Here is a 12174-nt window from a genome sequence, read left to right as displayed (position 1 = left end):
ATTAAATGTAATGAAATGCATGACCTCACTGGCGGCAGACTGTTTTTGGAAGCGAGTTTATACACAGTTGAATTTATGAATGTGTAGATTTAATGGCACATATCCACAATAGAGGTATAAAAGCATGTGTGGGGTACACACATGATTCATACCAGAGGTCTCACACCCGCACGGTGCTTATAAATCTGTTTCCCACTTTGGCCACACTCTCCTTTTTCACAGCTACTCTATATCCTAAAAGGCCATGGAGGCGTAACATGGCACTGCTTGTTTCCCTCCAGCTAACCCCTTAGCTTTTAGACACAAGCTCATTTTACGCGTGGCGACACCTCAGCAACTGCGGTCACTTCTGCTCAGTCCTTGTGCCCCTTCGTGTGCCCGTTTAGCTTTGATTTCCTCTTGCGCTTAAAGTTGAGATGAATTTATTCAAGTGCTACCCAGCACAATCAGAGCCATGTGTTTTTGCGAGGATGTGGTCTAGAGACAGGGGTTATGTGGGATTTGGACTTGGAGCGCTCAGTTGGGTTAAAGTCAGATACTGTAACACTAGGGTGTAAAGTGAATGGCTGTTATTACTCAACCGTGACTGGAGACTATCATAGGGGATTGGTTTCAGAGGTGTAAAATAGGGGTGAAAGGCTTGTCATTAGGACAGAGGTTGGATTGTAAAATCTGTGCAGAGGCGTGTGTGATTCAGTTTATGTTGTGCAAGTGTGTATGAAAAAGTTTATGCTCCTTTTAACGTCTTGAATAGTTCTATAATGCACTGTACTTACCATATTTCTCTCTTTTTCCCTCTAGATCCCAGGTTCATTGGCGTAAATTTGATCCCAGAGAGCGACAATCCTGAAGACGATAAAATCTTCCTGTTTTTCAAAGAGAACGCCATGGACGGAGAGCACACGGGAAAGGCTACAATCGCCAGGATAGGACAACTGTGTAAGGTAACAACACACACAAATAAAAATCCCATCACAGTTTTCTAAGCAATGGAAAGACTAAATGTGTAGTCTGAATCAAATGAGATACCTATTTTTTTCTTACAGAAGTACTTTAACTGTGAGTTGGTGTTTACAGAAATGGGTTGATGTTGAGTGTGTTTGTCACACAGAATGACATGGGAGGTCACAGGAGTTTGGTGAACAAGTGGACCACTTTCCTCAAGGCCCGGCTAATGTGCTCTGTCCCCGGGATCAACGGCATTGATACACACTTTGATGAGCTACGTAAGTGTTCATTCTTTATTCACATTGGAGAAAAGACCTCACACATTCAGATCCTCTTTAAAACGTTGGTAAAAACTCTCACCTTCACCCAGTCTTGTTTTGTATTTTCAGAGGATGTGTTTCTCATGAACTCCAAGGACCCAAAGAATCCAGTTATCTACGCTGTATTCACCACATCCAGGTACACTCCAAACTAGATATTTTCATCATGACCCCTCAAAGGTGCTTGCAAGGCCTCAGATTCTCAAATAGCATTCAGAATTTTGACTCTGACAGACGCTTTTGGTATCATATTTATTTTGTTGATTTGTTGCTAGGAGATCAGAAGGAGCTGATATTTATTCCACGGGCAACCGTCCTGGACAAGTTATTTCCTCTGTATTTGAAAAACACACATGCTCCATATTTCCTTTCAAGGATTCTTTCTTTTCACATCCTTCATTCCATCCCTTTATCTGTAATTTCCTAACCATTTTAAATGACATGGCAGGATGCAAGCGCCCAAGCATGCGTCCGTTAAATTCCCAGACAGCGCTCCCCGTCCCATAATCCACTTACAGGTGTCTTATGGTTGCTTTCCCCTCATACAATACCCCTCCCCGTGTCTGGCTTCTCAGATTGGAGATTGCTTTTAGCCGTTTCCCCCTCACCCGCTACCTGTCCCTTTTTTCATTGAAACCTTGGCAGAAGCTTGTAGGGAAATCAGATTATGGAACAGGAGGGAGCGAGAGAAACACGATATTCACTCAGCAGGAACGTACGTCTCTCCCCTGGCCACCGCCCCAGCCTTGAAAAGGGTTTTCAGAGGCCGGGTGTGGTTCTATTGAAGCATGCGGAGAGGTAAAGGCAAGGGGGAAGCCAGATAAGTGAGTTGAAATGGCACAGATGGTGGCACTTATCATGATGATGATGAATTTGCATTTGGGCATGAGGAGGGGGTGATTCTGTGTCCAGTAGTGTCTGTGAACTGCTTTGAAAGGAGGACAAACACTTCACCATCAATCACTGCTAATGATAAGACAGGCTGAATAGAACGGTGGCGCAAGCTAACGCATACTGACAGGTGCCTCGCATCACAGGGCCCGTATGGCTTTTTGCAACTCTCTGGAATGTATTCAAACCAAAAGGTCGGTGCGCTTCTATGGGCGCACACCTACGTACCAACATGTGTGCCTGCACGCACACACATGCACACAAATTCAATTATGGGGCATTGAGGAATTAGAGTGGTTTAATTGGTTTTCTAAGTGGCCGGTTTTCAGAGATGAATAGAGCAGAGATTCAGAGGGACCGGCTTTTAATATCACTGCTTAATGAGGCACAAAGAAGCTGCCACTGACAGATCAATGTTTGATTGTGCCCCTGTTTGGGAGTGTGCACATTTTTGTGAGGTTGACTGGATTTGTGTGCCTCTCTCTCAAACTGTGTGTATCTGCACAAACACATGTTCGTCCTTCTTCTTAAGCATAGATATTGGAGAGTCTTTTTTTTATGCCCCTGGAGTTAATTGAATTTCTCTGTAATTAACATTTTCAAATGCTAATCCATTCATCTTCCATGCTTTGGTGAGTCGGCTGTGTGTATGCCACCCACATCCCTAATTAGTCTGATACAACTTCCCATTGCAGTCAGCAAGACAAAGGACATCCTGAATCTCGCTGAGGCATTAGGTTCCTGCAAATGCAAGTGAAATGCCGTCCAAACGAAACTGTGCCATCTGTTAAAAGTGACTCAAAGTTGATGGATGAACTTTTGAACATCTTACATTCAAGCAGATAATTATGTGTAAAATTTTTGAAAAAGATCTCGCTACATGAGGTCGGGCGATAATGGACTTGATGGTGCTCAGAGATTTAAACGGCTTACGCTGTCAGAATCTCCACATGAATATTTTATTAACTCTTGTAGAATATAAATATCCTGGAACATTCCTACGGAACTCCCAGATTCTCCACTTCAATGAGTCACAGCTCAAAATGTTGTCTTCTGGATGACCTATTACAGAGCATATATTGAAATAAAAACACACACTATTCCCTTTTTTTTGTATGATTGATCGACCTTTACTGGTTTGGACCTTGTCTGGCAAGTAAAAGCAAAATCCACCCATCTGGCTCGAGTAAGCGCTCACAAAACATTGGAAGGGATTTCAAACCAGGTCTCCTGTTTTGTTGGTGATGTGCCCAAATTCCTGTCTGTTCTCAAGAGGCTGAAAGCAATCAGAGAGAAGTTTCAATCTGTCTATCCCATACCTAGGTAATGACAACCTTGCTCCCCGCTGTCTTTGTACGATGAAAGGTCATTTTGTTGTCTTTCTGCAGTTTTTCACAAGCACCTAATCCCTGTCTCGTGAACAATCTTTTATTAATCCCTTTTGTTTGTCTCTGTCATTTTCTTCATTTCCTTCATTTCTCCACCCTCAACACTCCCTCCCTCTCTCTCTCTTTTTTCTTCTGCCGGCCCTTCTCAATTTCTCTCTGCTATATTCTTCCCCTTCTTTTCCCCCCCACAGTAACATCTTTAAAGGCTCAGCAGTGTGTATGTACAACATGGCAGACATCAGGAGGGTATTCCTGGGTCCCTACGCCCACAGAGATGGACCCAACTATCAGTGGGTCCCCTTCCAAGGGAGGGTACCCTACCCCCGCCCTGGAACTGTGAGTCTAAACATAAGAAGTTCTCCATAAATGCAGCAATAATCAATATGAATAATAATAACACTGCTTCACATTCTTATATGAGTTTCCTGTTAGAGAAAAATACAGTTTTTTCATAAATTGATAAATAAACCCTGTCAACCTCCTTCTGTGTCCTCCTCAGTGCCCCAGTAAGACATTTGGAGGCTTTGACTCCACCAAAGATCTTCCAGATGATGTCATCACTTTTGCCAGGGGTCACCCAGCAATGTACAACCCAGTGCACCCAATAGGGGGGCGTCCCATCATGGTGCGGACAGATGTGGACTACCAGTTTTCCCAGCTTGTGGTGGACAAAGTGGAGGCAGAGGATGGACAGTACGATGTCATGTTTATTGGCACAGGTACACACTGTTTGTTTGTGCTTTGTCATGTCTTTCTTAAGTAACATTAAACTTAAAGTAAGATAAAAAAATTATTAAGAGCTGTCATAATCTCAAAAAGTTGAGCTGAAAAATATCAAAATATATTTGGTTTTAAACTGATTTAAACTTGGATTGCACTGTATGTCCTAAAGCTCTCAAAAGTTACTGTGTTTAAAGCCCTTTTGCTATGATCACAGTTCACAGAAGTGAAAAGAAAAATGGAGAGAAAATGAGCTCCGATAAAATATTAGAATCCAACTTTAACTTAATTATCAGCCTGACAGGAATTTGCTTTGCCAACAGGCACAGGTTCTGTGTTTAATTCAAAATAAACAAATACATTTTTTATATTTTAAACAAAAACAGAATATGCTTCTTTTCTCTTTTTTTTTCTTTGGCAGATTTATTATAAGTCCTGAAGAATGATAATAAGATATTTGATGGAAATTGTTGTTAACATTATAATGGTAAAAAGAAAAGAATAAAAAAAAGAAAATGGTGTAGCAACCAAGCTGTACTTATTGAAAAGCTAACATAATAAAACGTAGAGAAATATCTTAATTTCTTCATTGTATGGATAAAGCAAGTATACATATTTAAACAGAGGGCCTTCAAACTGTGAACTGTATCACTAATCAACAAATATGTTCATACATTGTCAACACAGAACATGTACATATGGGAATATACACGTACTGTATCTGAATGTCTATTGTCTTACAGACATGGGCACAGTGCTGAAGGTGGTCACCATCCCCAGAGAAAGCTGGCATGACTTGGAAGAGGTGGTGCTGGAAGAAATGACTGTCTTTAGGGTATGGCATGAGAATTGAGTGTTAAAAACGTATTATGAAGCTGACATTCTCCTTGTATTAAACTGATGTATGCAGTCTGAAAATAGACATGATGTCCATACATGTGGTGTTAAACAGGTTGTATTTGTTTTTTGCAGGAGCCTACTCCCATTACTGCGATGGAGCTGTCGACCAAGCAGGTAGAAACTTGTTTTCACACATTGTAATTTATCCGAAAGCCCAAGAAAAACAAAATAGTGAAGATTTCTGGGCCTTTAAAAAAACACTGATATTCAAAAGCAAAGACATTTAATGTGTCTACTGAGAACCAAACCCACAACCACCTTCTTTTTACAAGTGCCTCTCCAAGTCAACCACAGGAACATTCAATTTACATCCTTGTTGTTTCTTTGGCTCCCACAGCAACAGCTGTACCTTGGCTCAGCCCTGGGTGTAGCGCAGATGTCTTTACACCGTTGTGAGGTGTATGGGAAAGCTTGTGCTGAGTGCTGTCTGGCCAGAGACCCTTATTGCGCCTGGGACGGCAGCGAGTGCTCGAGATACTTTCCTACCGCCAAGAGGTAGGAACACACGCACACCAAACTAAAGCTCCTATTCATTTATCCTCAAAGGGTTTGCTGAGCCTGTGTTCTCCTTTTTAGCAACTTCCTGCTATTGTATTAATGTCATCACACCTGGGAGTTATCAGTACACCTGCATTCTGCTGTTGCAGTTGGCTTCATAGCAATTGGCTTTAAATGCTTTGCTTAAGGGCATTCTGATATTCAGCCTTATTTCTCCAACCTCAGAGCTACACTGGCCTATTAGCATGAGCTACAAATCCAAGAATTGTTCACGGATACACAGTACATGCCAAATTTCTAAACATGGAAGTGATCTGGATCTGAAGTAGGGATATTACACAAGCACAAAATACAGTAATTAAATTATCATACACACAAGCTAAGAAAGTACTCCAAGAAGTACAATCCAGAAACCTAGGCTGCCAGTAACGGTTCTTCTGAGTTGTCGCCCTACAGCTAAGATGTACACAGACATAAAGAGACACATGTGAATATACATCTGCACATGCACACACACACACTAAATTATAGCCAACAGGAGCTGTCTGACCACTTCACCCCGCAGCCAGGAGGTATGAACATACACACCCTCAAATTACCCTCTGCTGTATCCAGCGGGATTAGGCTGACCACTATGGCCCTCACACACGTACACACACACACACACACACACACACACACACACACACACACACACACACACACACACACACACACACACACACACACACACACACACACACACACACCCACACACACACACACAAACACACACTCCTTCATCTCATTCATCCAGAACTTCTCACACCAGCAGAAGTAGGCCAGTGGGCATACTCCAGCTTGGCAGGGTTACAGAGGAGGTGGCACACCCCGTGGTTAAGGCCAGGACCGGCTCCTCTCAGCTCTCCTCTACACTCCAAATATTTTCCCTCCCGCACTCTCTCCCAGAATGAGAACCAGACACCCGGCCCGCACGTGCTCAGACAGCCAAATAGACAGGAATGTTAGCCAGGAAATGCTTAGAAAAGGGACCTGTGTGAGAGAAAGAGACAGAAAAGTGTCTAAATATATATGACACACAGAAGTAACGGAGGGATGATGGATGAGCAGGATTCACACTCACATACAGACATACTGACAATTTCATTCCATCTGTTTCTTTTTGTACCTCTAACTTTTTCCCTCATATTTTCTTTCTTTCCAGCCCTCACCTCACCTTTGGCTTACCCCACCTCTCTCCGCTTTGATTTTTACAGTGCCTGTCAAAGATTTTAAATGTGACCATGACAACTAGGAACAAGGGAGTCACATTTGCAGTTAGTCAGTAAAACCAGCCTCAGTCAGTAAAATGTCTCGCCGTCATAGTAAAGAAGCTGAGTGACATAGCGGACTTTCATATGCAGAGGACAAAGAGTAGGGCTGCTTTTACAAGGCTTTTTCAAGGGCGAAACAATATTGTATGTGTTTCATAATGACGGCTCATCAGAAGGCAATGAAGCACGCACGTTTTCATTGCTGTGGAGGTTTATGATTCTTACATTCTGCCAGGGTTTGGTTGTTTTTTCTTCATCCATGTGATTTAACAGTGGAGTGAAGGTTGAATAAATACACCTTTTCTGAGCTGAATGTGGAATAGCATTGGGTAACAGTGCCCCCCAGTGGTTAAAATTAAGCGGTAGCATGAAAAGAACATGTTTCAAGTGCCACTCTGGTGTATTTTACAGAATGTGTGTTGCTTAAATGTCCAGTACATACCATGTATGTGTTCACGAGTGCCATTAAATGTCATTACAACACTCTGGTTTCTTCCCAGGCGAACCAGACGACAGGACATCAGAAACGGAGACCCTCTCTCCCAGTGCTCGGACCTTCAGCATCATGGTACCTTATTGACTTCCCTCCAACACACATTCTTTCTGTCTCTGTCTCCTCTTCTTTGCCACACACTTCTCATTCCTGTGTCTGTGTGTGTTTGGATTTGAGTAGATGACGTGGACGGCTTGGGAGGCAGTGTGGAAGACAGGAGTGTGTATGGTGTGGAGAACAGCAGTATGTTTCTGGAGTGCAGCCCCAAGTCTCAGAGAGCACTCATCTACTGGCAGCTTCAGAAGATCAATGATGATCGCAAGCATGAGGTGTGTATTTCTTACATATGCATGTATTGTTTACCTATTATTATTTTGTGAGGTAAAGATGTTTAAAATGCATAATGTAAGTTCAGTGAATAGAAGAGTACAACTGCTTCCTAACTTTTCAGAAAGTTAATGAGAAACAGCTGGATTATATTAAATCACACATTTATACTTTTGCATCAGTTTAAAACTAATGAGATTACTCCAGACAAAACATTATTTTCTGACAAAGGCCACATCTTTTTTCCTCTGAGTTATCTTGCAATGACCTGTGCCCTTTTTAACCTTTGTGACCTAGAGAGGGTTGAAATCGTGGGTTGTGGATGTTTAGATGACTTTTGACCCATGACATAATAGAGTTTCTACTGTGGCTATACTTGTCTAACTGGGTGTTCAGGATATAATGTTTCAGAAACCTGGTGTGATGATGAAATTCAATCCAGGAAGTGCAGTTTTATTAATTGATCCAGAAGTTTAAGGGCTTATCAGACACAAAAACACTGCACATTATGAAGAAAGATTCTACTACTGTTGCAAGTTATTGCAGAGGCTGTTATTTGGTCTTTTGTCACAGTAACCCTAAGGTAACCAGTAGAAATACAGTGTTCTGGTTATAGTTATTTACCAGGAAGATGCGCTTTGCACATTGAACTTTATTTTTGTTGACACACCTTTTGCGTCAGTGCAGGGATTTCTTTCTTTCACATGAACGAAGTTGCTGTTTTTTTTCATGGAGTGCTGTTATCAGTTTAAACATGAACATAGTTTCTACTGAACCTTTTTCTAAATATCAGTCATTCAGATTTGTGATGTAAATCATGCGAGACATGAATTGTGGCACTGGACAGCTCTGCCAGTCCACTACTCTCTTTCAAATTTCATACTGTTGATTTGTTCATTTGTCTTTCTCCCTGTGTCTTTTTCAGATCAAGCTAGATGACAGGGTGCTTCGTACAGAGCAGGGCCTGCTGATACGCAGTCTAAACCAGGCTGACACAGGAATTTACCACTGCCAGGCTGTGGAACATGGCTTCATCCAGCCCCTGCTGCGCCTCAACCTCCAGGTCATCCCTGCACAGAAACTGGGAGACATCCTTCCTGGATTTCCCGGTGTAGGAGGTGGGGCAGGTCACTCGGCCAAGCACAGGCTGTGGTACCGAGACTTCCTGTCTCTCTTGGACCACCCGGACCTGAACAGCGTTGAGGAGTTTTGTGATCGAGTTTGGAAGAAAGAGCGCAAACAGAAGAGGGTGAAGACACCCAACAATAATGGTCAGGGTAAACCTGACACCACTGGTGTTCCCCACTCTGCAATACAGCCAAAATCTTTGGCTCCCACTGCTCAAAAGCAGCAAGCCAGCCCACCACAGAGCAGGCCATGGCTCCAGGCTGGAGCTCCAACAGTGGAAGGGCCAGCACGGAGCCAGAATAACCAGAGAGGTCAACCAAACGTGGGTATGATAAGTGGCCAGGCACCTAGGAACAACCAGAAGACGCAAAATGGCCAAAAAGGGCAGGGCAGTCTGGCTGGTTCTCAGGCTGCGGGGGGGTCTCGGGCGGGAAGCCAGCATGCGGCAAAGTGGAGACGAATGCAGGAAAATAAGAAGGGACGCAACAGGAGGACCCATGAGCTTCAAAGACCCCCGCGTAGCGTTTGAGAGAAAGAAAACATTTAACTAAGCACAGAGATGCACACATGCAACCAGATCTACACACACAAGCACCAACCCATGCATCCACACACATACAAGCAAGCACATTCTATAGATTGTGTATCCTATGTATTGATTCAGTGACCTCTCCATAACAGCAGCCAAAAAAAATACCCATGAAAAAAATAAGCAAACCACTCGTAGGTAGAAATACAAGTGCACACATGTAATAACAATAAATCTTGCATTCAAAGACATATACACAAATGCACATAACCTGTGAAGAGGACAAAGATGAGAGGAGGACTGAAAAACTGGAATGCAAACTGTAAATGTGTGAGGATTAGGTTGGTTGCCTGGGATACTGCCTGGCAGACACTTCAACCTCCTGTACATAAGCTACTAAAATAAGACTGGGACAAAAGTGTTCAACAAGGTGTTCGTTTGTAAGCAGACAGACTTAAATGCTAAGAGGACAGTTAATGGAGACATTAATAGATACATGGACATTTAAGGAAGGAGAAATATGAATTTGCTGCAACCTGCCCTCTTTGACCTGAGCATGTGAACTCCGACATAGTGTATATGGAATGGATTAAAAACTTTGATGAACTGTTTGAGGAGAAAATAACCTTCCATCTAGCAACAACAGCACCCTTAAAGGAGGAAAGGGAAGGGTTGCAATTCACCAAGAATACTTGCACCGGTGTTGTTTAAAAAACCACATAGAACCATTGTTACATGCAAAACTGCAAATTCACGCCATGGTGCAGAGAAAGTGCAACATCATAACCCTCTCCACCTGAGGCTGGGAAAGCATTGTGCATGTTGTTGTCAATCAATGTTTTAATAAGCTAGTTATTTTATGGAACCCTAGAGGCTTTTTTTACACCCTACCTAAACAATGTTACATTTTTCTTTTATATTTACTTTCTTTTCCAAAACAGTGCTTCTATTTTGAGGCAAAAAGTACAAGCAACATACTAGTCTCATTGTTCATTATCCCTTCTCCTCCCGATTCTGTGTAAGTTATTATGTTGTTGCTTTTTCTGGGATTTATAGAGTCTGGGCACGAATTCCAGTTGTAGGCTATGATAAACTCAGTCTGAAATAGACTGCCACTTGTTTTGTGTACATATATACAACAAACTTAACTCTCTGTGTATATACAGTACATATACAGTACAAGAACACCACTTGATTATTATTTATTGCTCATTGTTTTGTGAAAGGGTTGCATTTATTTTTGATATTATGGTATTTTTGGCTCATCAATATATTGGAGAAACAATGGCAACAGCAACTAAGAAAATTTTGATGGACCAACTGGCTGAAAATGCGTCAAGGAATCCCTTTTTGGGGATATAAGGATTGATGATGTAGTTTAGGAGCACGACAGGGGTTTGTGTCATTAACCAAATTGTTTTGACAGAGATCCCACCAACGATAAGCACAATTTTGTCTCTTTTGCCTTTCGTAACAGATCATTTCAGTGATTTTTCCTTTCTCCCACATCCATTCAACATGTCTTTTATTCGTCCAGTAGCCATTATGTGTAAAATAATCCCCCAAACTGAAAAACATTAGCTGTGAATCTCTGTAAGAAATAGTGGAGAAAAATGTTAAATCTAGTCTGAGGAGAAGACATGTTATACTGCATGTGAATGCTACCTACAGTAAGTGCATCTTTTTTATTGTCTCTTTAAGTGTTTTGTGTGAGAGGTAAAGTTCCCTTAAAGCAAGGTGTGAATTACTTTTGTCCTTTTACCAAAACGGTGATAATAAGAACTCACGATACTCTGTCCAAAACTGTTCAGCTCCAAGCTCCTGGATCTTTGATTCAACAATGGTAACCCCCTGTCTCCCCTCTCCCTTTAATACATGACAAGAGTAATGTGTCAATGCAATAAACTACAGCAGATAGTGTTCTGTACCAAAATTCAAAAGTTTGGTGTGTCTCTAATTCTGGTCTCTCCCTCAGAGTTAGTAAAGTGAGAGAGCTGAAAGTTACTGCTGCTGTAACACAGTTCTTTCTGGCATGCATTCAGTTGTCTAAATAAACATCTCCGTTACAAAAGTGTCCCTTTGTTCTCATTTCAGACAAAGTCTCCAGACACACAGTTTACTCAGACTTACTTTGACTAATGTGGTTCTGCTTTTAACTATTTTACGCTTTTAATTAAGGGATTCGACAATACAAATTTTGACCTCATGATGATGCTAGGTATAAAAATTAACAGTCAAAGTCATTATAGTTCATCCTTAAGTGGACATGAATGTTTGTTCCAAATTACATATATACATATTTACTGATATCTTAGCCAAAGTGGAAATTGCCAGCCCTTGAGCATGACTAGAAACATATTTTCTCACTACCCTTTGTGGTTTTAGCAATATAGATAGTTTTTGTGGTTTTTTTGTTGTTTAAATAGGCTATCCATCTCTTACGTCTGCTGTCACCCTAAAACAATGGCAGTAAAACTAGTTTTGTTTGCTCACAGCTTTCAACAATTCCATTAAAACTCAACAGCAATATATCTTCCCAGAGACACTCCTCTGGTTACTCTGTGTTACTCTCCACAGAACACACTGTCAACACTTTTAAGGGACAATTTTTTTTGAAAAGTAGTTCCAATGAAAATTGATTGCAGCAACATCTTTGGTTTATTGAGAATTATTGTGACACACATTCTGCAAAGAATTTTTGTTGTTGACATTTTTGATT

At 41.6% G+C, this 12174-nt stretch overlaps 1 protein-coding gene across 1 annotated transcript in view; it reads left to right on the top strand.

Annotated features, from left to right (window-relative positions):
- Nucleotides 1–11520, top strand: part of sema3aa (sema domain, immunoglobulin domain (Ig), short basic domain, secreted, (semaphorin) 3Aa) — a 33041-nt gene extending 21521 nt beyond the window's left edge. The window contains exons 7-17 of the mRNA XM_062443422.1: nucleotides 802–944; nucleotides 1112–1226; nucleotides 1338–1407; nucleotides 3739–3883; nucleotides 4047–4266; nucleotides 5011–5102; nucleotides 5240–5281; nucleotides 5505–5662; nucleotides 7479–7546; nucleotides 7652–7800; nucleotides 8724–11520. Of these exons, the coding sequence (XP_062299406.1) occupies nucleotides 802–944; nucleotides 1112–1226; nucleotides 1338–1407; nucleotides 3739–3883; nucleotides 4047–4266; nucleotides 5011–5102; nucleotides 5240–5281; nucleotides 5505–5662; nucleotides 7479–7546; nucleotides 7652–7800; nucleotides 8724–9455 (1934 nt within the window). The 3' untranslated portion in view covers nucleotides 9456–11520. The remainder of the gene's footprint in view (nucleotides 1–801; nucleotides 945–1111; nucleotides 1227–1337; nucleotides 1408–3738; nucleotides 3884–4046; nucleotides 4267–5010; nucleotides 5103–5239; nucleotides 5282–5504; nucleotides 5663–7478; nucleotides 7547–7651; nucleotides 7801–8723) is intronic.
- The last annotated feature ends 654 nt before the right edge of the window (nucleotides 11521–12174 follow it).

This window comes from Scomber scombrus, chromosome 22 (genome assembly GCF_963691925.1).
Source record: "Scomber scombrus chromosome 22, fScoSco1.1, whole genome shotgun sequence".
In the NCBI taxonomy this organism is placed as follows: domain Eukaryota; kingdom Metazoa; phylum Chordata; class Actinopteri; order Scombriformes; family Scombridae; genus Scomber; species Scomber scombrus.
This window is presented reverse-complemented; position numbering and strand designations above follow the sequence as displayed.